The 14,482-nt window shown below is 41.0% G+C and overlaps 1 protein-coding gene across 2 annotated transcripts in view; it reads left to right on the top strand.

The window, feature by feature from the left end:
• Window positions 1-14,482, top strand: part of Dora (zinc finger SWIM domain-containing dorado) — a 217,181-nt gene that overhangs the window by 37,357 nt on the left and 165,342 nt on the right. For both annotated transcript variants that reach the window (XM_065437182.2, XM_065437183.1), the window contains exons 7-8: window positions 8,731-9,047; window positions 12,896-13,096. In XM_065437182.2, the coding sequence (XP_065293254.1) occupies window positions 8,731-9,047; window positions 12,896-13,096 (518 nt within the window). The remainder of the gene's footprint in view (window positions 1-8,730; window positions 9,048-12,895; window positions 13,097-14,482) is intronic.

Raw genomic sequence — 14,482 nt, 5'->3', positions numbered from 1 at the left:
GTGAGCACATGCAAGAAAATGCTACGATTGTGCACCTATCAGAAAAACCAATCAAGTTGGAATTTCCAGTAATCCTTCATCTTATCGCCAACAAGGGGCAATCAGTTTTCGGAACTCTATAGAAACGCAGGCATGGCAGCGGACTACCCTTTGAAAGTTTACAAACTAGATAGACATCCTTTTTTGCAAGCATGACAAATGGGAATAGCCTGCGAGATAAAAACAACACTAACTGCCGCTCGGATGCATGAGTGGTCATGAAGCGCTGGCGTAAACAAGCTACGGAATGAAAATGAAGAGACTACGGAGCGAAAAATTAAAAATTGCTTCCATCCACACAAGGTGGCAGCACTTGCTGGGCAACAGAGAGTTGAAAAATTGGTGTTTTTTCAACATACAAATGGCATCTTAAATAATATGGCATTGACCATTTTGGACTTGCTCACGGCACCATATATTTGTCTTTGACCCTCAAAAAGTTAATGGTTAAGAACTTGCCACAAAAATTGGTGCTTTCGAAGGCTACATTCAAATCATGCGTGGTTCATGGTAGTAGTGCAGAACATACATCGGTGCCAGTATAGCATATGACGCATTTTTTAACAAGAGTGCCGAGCGGCTGGGCATTTGATCTTAGCCGTATCGCTCAGTGGCCTGGGGCATGTGGCCACTTTCTTGATTGAGTGCAAGATGCGTGTGCCCTTCGATGTATTTATATTTATGAAGCAATTTCGTGGCTCTCCACCATAAAGTGTCTTTTTATTTTTGTCTGACAACGTGGATAATCACGTCTAATGGGAGCAGGCAAATGCACAGTACAGTAGTGCCCGCACCAAATTTCAATGTGCTGAAGGCTACTGCAGCTGTGTTGAAACGTTCTGGAATTGGTTGGGGGAATGTTCGGGGCACATCTTCTGGATGTGCCCGCTGTGTCAGTAGACATCCCTGCAGGCACAGTCTGCATGATGCCATACCTTATCCGTGCCACCTTGCCAGCATGGGCCGTATTCTGAAACATTCACCTTCCACGATAGTTTCACCAATACGATAGTCGCGTTCAATAAACCAAGTGACTGCTTACCCGTGACGTCAGCGTGCACTACCAACACACGCTCTCGAACGCTGCACATTGCATGAGAGAGCGCACCGTGCGAGTCACAGCGACTCCGGTGTGTTGTTTTCGAGTGTAGTGGCCGCAGTACAGGTTCTCCGCACTGACTACGGTTGGTTACGGCCACTTTAGGTAAAACACATTGAAAAAGGAAATTTGTAAAGTTTTATTTTAAATGAATCAACAAATATCGCCATGAAACAACACGTGTAAGACGCCACCAAAAAGAACACTATAAACTACCACCTTTCTTATCTCTACTACACTCCATCACCAACCAAACGTCAAAAGACGTGTTTGTTCATTCAATATATGTCGAGAGCACCCATCGACACCATGATGTTAAAATGATGTAGTTTGGAACTATTAGATAGAGCTGTTTATTTTCCGGTTTTGCTAAAACAGCCAATCAGCGCACGCTGTTGACGGAGGCAGGGCCAAGGTGATAGTTTCGCGGAAGGCAAACGTTTCAGAATACAGGCCCAGGTACAGAGGCTTCCCTGCATTACAGCGGTGCCTCTCCTGCACCATGCCACAATCGAGGGCCGCAATGCAGCAATGTGTTTCTGCACTGGAGGATCTAGGGCTGTGTTGCAGCACACTGTGAACTGGCCCACATTGTACCGTGAACCACACATGAATCAAATGAATCTTATCTTTTATTTAAGTATATTACCATAGGACTTTTAATACCTCGAACTATTGAAATGTGTGTACTGAATATTTGTGTCCTCCCTGGTGCATTAACCCTTTCCATGTTGGGGATGAGTTTCTCATCCAGGGATTTCCATTCGTCTACGGAGTGCAACAGATGAATAGCAGTTTTATGATTTTGGTGTGAATGCTCCACTACTAGGTAATGCCAGTTTCCCAGAAAATATTGTTTGTGAAACAATATTGTTTGCACTTGGTGAAAACACGTAAAATCTGGCCACCCTGGGTTTTAGAAGTGGTGGCACGTAGTTAGGGAGTTGCAGTAATGACGGCTGCTTTTTTCAATGTCAATATCATGGTGGTTTTGGATGTTTCTTTACTTCAAATGAGTCGACGTGGAATGCGTTATTGAGTCATATCCAGAGCTTCAACTTAGTACTGACAATTATGAGGAAAACAAATGAACTGCTGATATAATAACAAGTGCTGTTTGCAATGACTTGGTGTTCAAAAAAATTAAGGAAATTTGAATTTTTTTTTTATTTTACATAGAATATTATCGTGTTTCTACTAAAACTTAAATATTCACTGTTAGTGTTTCAGAGTGTCTGATAGGTATGATTTGTAAACTGATCACAAATAAGTTGAATGAAGTTCAGATGTGCTCATAGAAATCCATTACTAGTTAAGATGTAGGTACTGTAAACTGCAGCTTGTATATGTCTTAGAAATAGAGTATGGTGCTTCACGTGCAGACCACAAATACATATGCTGCTCCAACTTGTGGGTCATGGCTTGAGTGAGTCCAGGCGTGGGCACTTGCTTCATATGTAACCTTTTGCACTGTCTCATTAATTCCTTGAAGTGATCTTTAAAGACGTCACTTTTTGTGTAGCTATGGGTAGTTAATTTAATTGTAAGTATGTAGACTCTGGGGGGGGCTCCTGAACACACATCAGATGTTAGCTGTGTATAAACTGTAAATGTTAGTAAGTTGAGAGCAGTGGTAGCATACTATAAAGGCAGATAAACTAGAACCGAATGCAGCTCTTAAGCAATAAAAATAATTCATGTCAAATTATGCATTTGTTTCCACAACTCTATGCAAGGCTTTAGCAGGCTCCTTTCCCTATTTTGTCAGTCTTTGGCATCCAAATGCCATTTCAGAAAAACTGGGAGGGTACTTGTTGGTTAGAGGACTCCAGCGACTCTGATTTCCGTAACTTGGTTGCTGCAAACAGCAGGTATCAGCCCCTTACTCCTCAAAAAGCTTGCACACTCCTGATCTTTAAAAGAGCACAATGTAGAAGAAGGTCTGCACTGTTCTACAAGCATAAGCACTGACACATATTACACCAACTTCTGCATGTTGTTTTCTTACGCACTTTGTTTTGATCAGCTGCACCATCTTAATGTTTCTATCAAACGTAAATTCAATCTCCCAGCTCCATATGTCTGGTCTTCCAAAACATTGTTGCTCAGCCTCATATATCTCTCTTGCAAAAGAAAATGTCCAAGGAAATTCAGGAGGCTTGGATAGTCGTAGAACAAGTAGTATTGCCTCTTCTGGAAGCCTAACCTCTTTATTTTAAATGGAACCATAACTGCTGTGCAATTTTATGTTTTATGATTATAAAAACCACTCGTAATCCCTGCAGACAGATGAGCACATTCAGCCCATTTCCTAGCTCATTAGTGTTGTTTGCAGTAAAGTGCACTAGTTAAAACTGGAATAAATAATCCTTAGGGAGAAGGAGGAAAGGCACACAGGTTCCTCTGAGCTGAAATGCCAGCTGGAGAATAATAGGCATAGAACCACACAAAAACTAGTGTGAGAAAAAGTGGAAGTGAATACAGCATCACTTGTCCACAAGGAACTGGCTATCATTTACCCAGGACATACCGGAGAGGATTGTTTTTGTTGGAAAAAGAAGTGCAATTGCACATTTAAGGCACATGTAGCTTGGCAATGGTGGTTTACTGCAGACTGTCATCTCAAGTTATATTGGGCAACTTCCTTGGGAAACTATCGTTTGATATTTTACATTTTCTTTTCTCCACCGTTGAAACTGCATATTGCACATTGTAGTCAGTCATTGGTAATTTAATAAGTTGGGTATGTTTCAGAGTAGAACAGTTTGTTTCTTCAAAATATATTTCTGATTATGAGCATTCCGTAATAAAAGTGTACATCATGTTTTAGGTGGTTGTAATCTTGCCACAGCATACCAAGGATAGTTGCCAGTCAGAGTTGCATGGAAGGCATTTCAAAATGTTTATAACAGATATAAGCTCTTGATTTTCCACTTGGAAGGTTATAAACATAGAACACTGGGATTGTAAGTAGTAAAATAATGCACCTTTGAGATATTGTAAAAGTACATTCATAAAAGAATTAAGGTATGTGATGAAAGTGTTAGCTCAATCGGTAAGAGCATGGCATGTGTAATGCCAAGACATGTTCTCGTGTCCCACCTGCAGCCAGTTATTATTTCATCTGCTATAATTTCCATTAATTTATTGTGTTTAATTCAATTAATAAGTACAAGTAATTTCCTACATGGTGTCCTTGGTGTCTGTGTTGGTTGGCTACTGTGATATGAAAAATAAAATCGGGTCCCCTGATTTCCTTTATTCTCGTACATTACATAATACATAATAAGTTGTTATGCCTCTTTTTTTTTTCATGTTGCTTGATTATTATTTATTAGGCCACGTAAACACTATTGTTACTGCAAATGTTTATATACTATTAATGGGTATTGGGGCTAGTCAAGCTGCTATAGTCCAGCTTTTATCCCAGTATCCTTTGCCACTTATGCACAGTCGAGTTATGTACAAATGTGGTGATATAAATGAAGGTTGGATCAACTCAAGACCCATGTTTTATGCATTTAATAAATAAAAAAATCCTTCCTAAGTATTGTACCCTGAAACCTCTTTCCTGTATACTACTATACGGTACCTATGTATAAAAGTCCATTGAAGCACTACTGATACAAGTGTTACTATTAATATCGTTAAACTATGGCCTTTGTATCGTATGGGCACGCAATTTTGGCTGGTTATGGTGTTTATTTTTGCGCAAGAAAAGTGTTTTGTTTTGATTTGACTGTTTTGTATGCTGTATTAGAACATCCAGCGTTTTAAGTGCCCATTTTATCAAACTTTGCCGTGTTTACTGCCTGCATTGCAACTACTCTATTTGCATGATTCTAACGCACTCTATTTTTAATAAAAGGTGCATTCAAATTTGCATGCGCATTACAATCGTAACTAATTCTGTAAAAATGAAAAATGAAACCAATTCTTGCTAAAAAATGCTCTATGCAAGGTAGCTAGCCACACTGCCATCAAACAGGTCATCCGAGTGAAGTGACACTCATCGCAAGGTAGGTCATGGTGCGTGGAATGCCCTCCCACAGACGGTGGTTGTGCGAACCTTCAAGAAGTGCAGCATTTCTAATGCATTAAATGGAACTGAAGATTACTTTGTGCGGTCAGTAGACAGCGTAAAGGAGGTGTCGTCAGACTATGATAGCGATTAGCTGTCAAGATTCAGCTGTGTGCATGTCTGTGTGCCTTTGTATGTTCCATAAAATTGTTTCTACATGCTACACATCGACTCGGGTTTCGTTGCTTGATGTGTGCAGTAGAATCCACGCCAGGTTTATTTTTTTATATATATATTTGGCCAGTAATATAACCACGTTACAATCGGTGGTGCAGTAGAATCGTGCAAATGCGGTATATTCTGCGAAAAAGACAGATGCACTACCTTCTCTATAATGTGAACGCTCATTAAAAAGACCCAACTCACTTTTAAAGCAAGCATATATCTGCACAAAATTGCTGGATTTGCCCTGAACAGCGATGCACTTGGATAAAGGAGAGCATGCATACTTGAAATCAGTGGGGAAAACAACAGCAACACGAAAATGACGGGAGAGTGCAATGGTACCAACGCAGCGCTTGTCCGGTGTTCTTATTTTTGTGTTGCCGTTCTTTTGCATGCTGATTTCAAGTATGCCTTCATTACGACTAGCCTCACTTTCTACCTTATGAGAAGGGCTCTCTTATGCATTTGTCATGTGAAACAACTACTGCGCATAGTGTCACAGCTTATTAAGTATTCAGCGTCTAGCAGGCTTGAACACGACAGAGTATCCTTCCAACTTTGTTCAAGAGCCTTTTGCTGGTACACTTTTCACTGACCACACCAGTATGCCTGCATTGCACTGTTGGTCCAGTCATGTCATAGTATTTTCCTGTTTAAGTGCGTGATTCATTTTTTATGGATAGGCAGCTGACAGCATTGGGGAAATTGCACTATTGACACGAAGAAGACTTATTGTAATTTTCTGCTTTTGGTACAGTGAACATCAAAAATGGAAATAAAGTACCGAGAAACTGTGATGGCTCATATTTCTGCTAATGCTTCGGTGTTGGTACCGCTCCATCGTAAGCATTTCTTATTTGAATAAATAAAATAAGGCTTGCCAAAAACTGGATTGTTACCCCTCCCCCACACAGTGGCAAACACCACCATTCACCGCCCGTGTACTATAAGTGCAGATCTTTCACTAAAAGTTAATGTAGGACTCCGTGACTACCAATCTGAAGCATAACACATTCAGAATGGCAAATAAAAAGCTTGTGCCAGTTATAATTGGCATAGTACAGTGCCTTTTTACACTAAATACAGAAACCAAGACGAAAACAACTGTCCATCTCTGGATCGACTTCATATTCCGGCAGCTCAGACTAGCCTTTCAATACTTTATAGAGTGTAGTGTTCCGAAGGACCCAAAGCAACCTTCTTGCTGCTAAAATGATAGTCGGCAATTGTCGGCAACAAAGGGCAAAGTATCTGTTTAAAAAATATGGAAATCATGCCTTTTAAACTTTGCTTAAAGATGACTGGAAAGACGGGGGGGGTCTGCTACCAAGGCGTGGCAGTGTCACATTATCGAACTTTTGATACAAAAATGACAGCAGGACCAGCACTGCCAGTTTTGCTGCTTGCACCCAATGTATTATCTCCCCTAACCACCAGGTGCCCACATAGCATGCTATTTAAAGACTATTTTGAAAAAATTTTAATTACCAGCCTGGCAGCTTAGCCAAGACTGCTTTGATAGTCCATACTGCATATTTATAACGAATTTAGCTTCCATAAAGTTTTATTGTACTCTGCTTTCAAGCATTTGGTGTGTTTGTTAGGACGTAATTGGGGGACCTAATGCAAGTCGTATGTTCATGGAAAGTGTGCATAGGGGAGGTTGCTATAACAAAAATATATAGAAGGGCATTAAGGAAAATGTACAGAAAATAATTTGACTTTGCTTAGAAATGCATAGACACTTCATTGAGTGCGCACATTGAAGATCCCCTGGTGGTCAAAATTAATTCAAAGTATGCCACTATGGCATGCCTCATCATCGAATCATGGTTGTGGCACATAAAACACAAGGATTGAGTTCAAGAGTTCGTTGGGTGAAAGTTGGAGTACTCTGTACACGTATCCTTAGGGACGATTGTTTACCAAGAAGCAATTAATATTCGCTGCAGGTGATCACGTTATGACTTATATGATGGCTATGGAACAAATTTAAACAGTTCCACTTTGACTGCGATTGTGTCTGGGGCTAGAAAGCAGGGTAAGTATCCACTGCAGTTTCAACGGTAATGTGGCTGCCAGCATGAAAGCTAAAATTTGTTGTAGTTCATTGAGAACAAGCAGTTCTGAAACTAAATGTTTCGAATCCATAATGACCAGGGAGACACTGGCTAGTGTTAAGGGGGAACAAAAAAAATTGTACTAACGAAGTTCTTTGCACTGAATTTTATTGTGCTGAAATCTGGTTCACCAGGTTACAGTGGCATTTTGGCAGCAGATCTGTTAACCTTGCACAAGTGGTGTCTCACTGTAATTGCCACCCGTTCAGCCTGGCTGCTTTTTTATCATTGTTAAGCTCAGAAGCACAGGTGCCCACTAGTGTCCTCTGAAAGTGCTCAAAATAGAAGCAAATTCAATTAAAGGGAATGTGCTGTTATACGAATATTTCTGGTGAATTATTACCTAATTTAGAACTTTATTTTTCCTGGTGTTTATGTAATCATCTGCCATACTTTTGTTGTCCATTTGTGCACTGACCAGGAGTATGGAGTTTCACTGCTGAGATCAACATGATCTATGTCTGTCATCAATTTTAAGAAAAATTAGAACTTACACAGCAGATGAGCGTGACTATCTTTTTTTGTTAATGTTGCTAGGATTGTTCATGAGATAGATTATTTTGCTCTTTAACTACTGTGTTTGAAGAGCTTAGCCCAATTGTGCTATCTTGAAAATGTTTTTAGTATAGCTCATCCATTGTCCAAACATTGACTGTGTATACAGAATATTATCTAGCAGCAGTAGGGCAAAATGTGCTAGTAAAGTGCATGTTGCAAATAAAGAAAAGGTAAACCTGAATGCGTTGCAGGGTGGACAGTGTGACAACATAGATACACGGCTCTGTTTTCAGAGGTTTCTTTAGACTATGAAGTACAAGTAAGCAGTCTACGAGTTTCTCCACACTTCCGAGTTGCAGTGCCACTCACCATGCGAGGAATGTAACATGCCTGAGCATGACCACATTTGCATTTTCTTGAGCCACCAAAAGGGCACTTGAGGAGCGTTTCACTGTCTTGTACTGAAAATATTGTTGTTGTTGTTTTTTTTTTTTTGTGTGTGTGTGTGTGTGTAATGCGCAAGCACGAGTCGAAAATAAGAAGAAAAGAAATTATATATATATATATATAATTTTTTTTTCCCCTGGGAACTTGAATTATTTCATTGTGAATCACTATTCCGGAACCCTTGACAGTCTGTAATACTTGCTATTGCTTTAAAGAGCATTTCTTGACCAGTAAGTTACACTTGTGTTAAATACCTGTCCCAATTTTTTCAACTGCCACAGATCCAACTGCTGGAGCATCTGCATATGAACAGACGACATGGTGCCTTGATGAGGGAACCCTGCACGAAAACATTCGGAAGATCTTGATTAAGCTTTGCGTCCCATCACCAATGGTGTTTAGTGATGTCAACTATTTGTCCTCAACGGCACCACCTGCAGCCACTGAGTGGTGCAGCCTGCTCCGCCCACTTCGTGGCAGGGAGCCTGAGGGCATGTGGAACCTACTGTCTATCGTACGTGAAATGTTTCGCCGCTCGGACCGCAATGCCATTCCTCTTCTGCAAATCTTGACGGAAGAAGTTTTGGCCTGCGAACAGGTGCGTGCCATGATGGAGCTCAGATTGGAACCTTAGTACACACCTGCTGGTGGTAGAAGTGGAAGGGCAGAGCATTTCTTTTGTATAAGGTGCAGGAGATGGTTTATTTGCGATGCGAAGAAAATCGCAGCTGAAAAGGCTAGAGTTTTCTGTTACAACTCATGTTTATCGAGGATGCATCAACTCGTGCCATCCTCCATTGTCTGCTACCACAACCGAGTCAGTGACACCAGTTTAGTCGCTACAGTTTTGCAGAAAAAGGCAAAATATAGTTGACAGTGCAGTGGCAAACTAAAGCAATGCATGTGATTGTAAACTGATTACTGCACTTGCTTATCATCAGAAATATTTTTTTAAGCTTATCAATGTAAACCTCATCACAGCACAGGAATCTTGCTTGGTATCAGTGTTGCCAGTGGTCGTGCTATGCTGGCTGCTAGAATTAGAGGGCCAATGAGAGGGTATCATGTTCCCACAAATAGCATTGACAAATTTGTGCAAACAGGTAGCATCGGTAGGTTCTCGGGCAGGAAAATGCAATGCAGTGTGATTTGCCATACACTGTTTTTTCTAAAATTTTAATGCACCATTAATATTTTGACTATATCAGTGGATGTCTGTTGTTCCATAGTGAGAGGTTTAAAGTGCCTGAGAGAGAGAATGAACTTTAATGGAAAGGATGGCTCAGTGGCCTAAGCAGGGGTGTGGGTGAGTGATGGGGATCGTCAAACAAACAGAACGAAAAAAATCAAGAACAAAAAACAAAAAGAAAACACTACATGTTCATAACCTGCCGGCCTAGCCAGCCTCTTGAAAAGAATGAAAAGGGCGGACATAAGTATGCCATATCAAGACGGCTGAATACAGTTGAATTATGTTAATTAGACCCTGATGGGATCAACGAAATTGATCAATTATCTGGTGGGTCGAATTATACAAGGCAGGGTAAAAAAAAATACAGAACAGCCCACTGATTTACTTGCCAATATTTGCCCGATCTAGCACACCCCCGAGTCAAACGGGCGCCCACTTTCTGTATGTCCAAAGTAGAGCACTACTTTGGACACATGTGGAAATTACAATAAAGCTCCTAAATAAACTAGAAATCTAATGCGCACCACATTTCTTAGTAAGAAAAATGTATTGCACGATGGATGCCAGTTTAAAACAAGTGCACTTGTCTGCAATACACCCATGTTATGTGTTAAAACATACAAACACCGTGAAGGCGGTTTTGGTTTTATATCCGTTTGCATCACACAGGGAGTTCTTGGCCTAATTTTCTTGAATAAAAGACAACAAATGCGCGCATTAATATTGGGTAGATACTGTAATCAGACATTGTGAGCAACGGTCATTGCTTGAAAATGTTCCTAGGGCAGGTCTAAAATGGCATTTTCAATGCAAGATCAGACATTGTGAGCTACGGCTGTTGCTTGAAAATCTTCTTGGGGCAGGTTGAAAATGGCTTTTTCGACGGGAGATCACGCCAGCTCAACATGTTCACTGTTACCTAAACTTGGCCGAAACAGATACCGCCACTAAAAGGATCACTATTAGGCTCACCACAGAAATCAGGTGCATGCATGCCGACTGGTCAAGTTCGAATTATCCAGTGAAGGCAAATTTTACGATTGAAATAACAAAAGAAATGCATGGAAGCCAGCAGGGACATATGGTCACAGTCGAATTAGCCTAAAGATCAAAATAACCAGAGTCGAATCAATGGAAGTTATTTCACATTTACAGACGTGATAATTTAAATGTGGTTTCCTATTTTCACCATGATGGTAGCTATACTCATCTACATTTCATTGCTTATGAAAGCTCCATTCTCATTAAAAGTTATGTTTTAGAAATTGTAATACGACTCTATCAGTTTAGCTGGACTAGCTGCAGTGTCGATTTGAGCTGAACAGTCACCGAGAAACCCTACTTTTTCAGTGCCTAAATATATTATTCTGCTTAAAGAGAGAGATAATCAATTTTTGTTGTATCTAATATAGTACACTTCTGTTAATTTGGCTTACTTTAATCTTTTGGTTAATTCGATCCTGACCAATAATCCCAGCCAGTTTGCATACATTTTCTATGGGCCAAAAGTAAGGCTATTTCAAATGCGAAGTTGACCGCTGGATAATTCAACTTGACTGGATAATTGAACTTCACTGGTCAGCACACACGTGCCTACCCTCATTGGTGACCCATGTTGTGACCCCAATGTCGACATCATCTGTTTTGGAGATGCTAGGGGACAGTGAACATGTTAAAGACATGTTATCTCCTGCGAAAAATGCAGATTTCCAGACTGCCTTCAGTAGGTTTTGAAGTAAAATTGGCAGCTCAGAATGGATGATTATAGTATGGTTATAGCATACACTTTTTTTTTCATTTTTTCATGAAAATTGGTCCGAAAATGCCATGCTTATTAAAATCACATATGAAACCAAAACTGTATTGTCGGCATTCACAACAACCTACCACCAGAGCCAGCATCATCAAAAGATGGCAGCTGAAAAGTTTTCATGTAGGATGGAAGTGATAATGATGATGTGCCATTTTCAGGCTTTATTTGCAAAAGCTCATTCAAAATACAAGTTGTTTTATATGCTAAACCACCTGGCAACAGGTTCGCCTCACATTTTTTTGTTCTGAAGACTTGCGTGCGTTACTGGAAGAGCTGGCAAAATAGTCTAGGCTCCATCCGGTTTGGGATTGTAGGGGAGTGGTTCGAGAAATGTGAAGTATCAAAAGTATTGGGCCACAAGGAGGATGACATGTTATGGTACATAGGCAGAAATAAAGATCTGTCTTGTATTGGTGACGATGGACATATATTAAGTGAATTTCCATTCTGTGAAGGTAAACTGTGCAAGTTTAATTTTATTTCTAATACCTGAAACCGGATGCATGCTATATTAAAAAAAAATATTAGGTGCATGTTAAATTTGGGTGTGTGTTAACTTGGGGGACATGTTAATACTGCCAAATGAAGCAGTGGTGTTTCAGCTTTCTTATTCTGCTATTTGTTTAATTCAACACAACGGGTAATCCAATCAATTCTGTTGGTCCTATCGAGACTGCATTAATTTAGGCAGATACCGTATCTCTGAAACAAAGTTTTCTCGCAAGACTTTCTCACACCCTTCCTGTCAAATGGCAGTTTTCCCAATCAAACTGTATTCCACACGTCTATGGCTAAGCGCAATGTGTGTTGCCTACATCTGGTAGGTTCTAACTGCATTTCCCGTCTCTTACTGTATGCCATTCATTCCAGTGCATATTTTGCCACTGCTTTTCTTACAATGGCTTAAGAATACAGTTCTATACTTCTCCAGCAAGTGTTTGCTCTGTACTCACTCTTGCTCCTCAGAGCCATTCCTTTGAAGGAATCTGTTTAGTACACACTGCCATACATTGAAGCCTTTTCAGATGACACCACATGGTGATACAATGAGATTGCTCACATGAGTAACGTCATGGGCATAAGATTAAGGGATGCACAGGAGAATGGGCAGAGAGATGTTGGTTGATTGAGGGGTTGTGAAATCTTTAGTTCATTTGTTAATTACCGGGTTCTCATAAAGCATCTGAAGTCTGCCCTTAATGTTCGCAAGGGCCTCCCTTACCGAATAATTGCATTTGTACAGAGTCTCCACAATTGGTTCAAGGTCCTTTCAAGGAGGGCATGCTGTTGCGCTAGTCACTGCCCTGCTTTCCAGAAAGCAGGGCACTAGAAATAGTTGTGATGTGTCTTACTTGTGTGATCAGGCTTTTCTACAAAATACCAGTAAAATCTATGCTTTCTTTTTAATATTTATTGTGTATTCGTGCCCTGCACTGTGCAGATCCTGTGCTGGTGGTTCAACACCAAGGTTTCCCTGCACACTGGATCAAACGGCCACGGAGGTCGCGCAGTCGGCCACGGCAATGCCCACTCGTCGCAGCATGCCTGCAGCAGCCTTTGTGATGAGATTGTTGTTCTTTGGAGGCTGGCTGCTCTCAACCCAGCCCTGTCACCTCAAGATAGGCGCTCCTTCTTTATTCAGGTTAGAAGTCACTGTGACTGAATCAGTGGCCCTGCTCCATGTTAGCAAAAAAAGAAAAAATTAATTGCAAGGCTATATTTTGTAGCCTAGAGCACTGGCTCTCCAGTGCGTGCTGCTTGGGTGTAGATTTTTTTCATTATCCATTAGGCAAGATTTTTGTTCAGGTTGTGTGACACGCATCTTTCTTGCAGCAAATTGGTGGAATTACCATGCAGATAAATGAAACATTTGCAAGGCCAGGAAGACTAGGAAAATTAATTACGAAGGATTGCACGATTAGAAGTTTTGCCACTATCAATTTAGACACATCACCTCAGCATAGAACACTGGTATGAAAACCTCTTCTGAGATTGTCATGTTGAGCAAGCATTACCTCTAGAGGCAGGCTTCTACTAATATACTAAGTATATTTGCTTCTTCGTGGAGCAAGGAAAACGCATGAAAATTGTGCATATGAGCACAAAGTATTTTCTTCTAAAGAAGCCATTTGGTTGGCTCGGGCATATCTGGGACGCGATCGGAGATATTTTGTTCAATACGCGTTCTGTTCAGTTGCTGCAACGTCACAAAGTTGCAGTATGCAAAATTTGTGACAGCGGGGCAGAGAGAGCAGCCAATCAGGAAGCGGTGACCTCCCCGGAAGTTTACCTCCGTCGTTTGTCGTCTGCTTGCAAACAGTATACTACAAAGCCAAATGTTTCTCGTCTTCCAATTGAATGAAATCTTTATCTAAAAAAATGTATTTTTTCTTCTGAAGCCCAAACACGTTTTCAAATAGTAGTACGTGTGACTACTGCAATTTATAACTATTAGTTTCTTTGCGTCGTCCCTAGGTAGTGTCGCACACAGCAAGAAAGAAAAGGAAAAAAAACGACGGGAAGAGTGGCGCACTTTTTAAGAGGCAGCGACAACGTCCCAGTGGCTCGCTGGCACCGATGATGTTGTCGATTTCTCTGTACAACCAACGAATTATTTGTTTCGAGAAACAAAAACGACGCCGGAATTCACTTTATGCAATCTCTTCAAACGCGTTTTGCACCGCCACCCGCTCTCCTCCTTCCTCTAGAAACGCCAGCGCAACAACCTAAGTTTCCAACGGAAGCGCCATTTCCTAGAATTAAACTATGGATTGGATTCAAACGTGCCATTCCGCAGCTGAAAAGGCCACCTGTTAGATCCAATCCAATCCACCAGACGCGCCATGCAAAGCCGTATGATCGCTCCAAACTTCTCAACTCCCGTCGCGTTTGGACGAAATGCTCGGTGGGCGGATGATTTACAGGAGCGTGTCGTCATTTTGACGTCACCAAAAACGGGGCGGCGCCCCGCGGCTGGCGACGGCGGCGCGGAGTAGGCCAATCACGCGCACCGGTAACCGAACGAACG

Source organism: Dermacentor albipictus, chromosome 1 (genome assembly GCF_038994185.2).
Source record: "Dermacentor albipictus isolate Rhodes 1998 colony chromosome 1, USDA_Dalb.pri_finalv2, whole genome shotgun sequence".
In the NCBI taxonomy this organism is placed as follows: Eukaryota; Metazoa; Arthropoda; class Arachnida; order Ixodida; family Ixodidae; genus Dermacentor; species Dermacentor albipictus.
The sequence above is the reverse complement of the archived record's forward strand: the minus strand, read 5'-3'. Positions and strand labels throughout refer to the sequence as shown.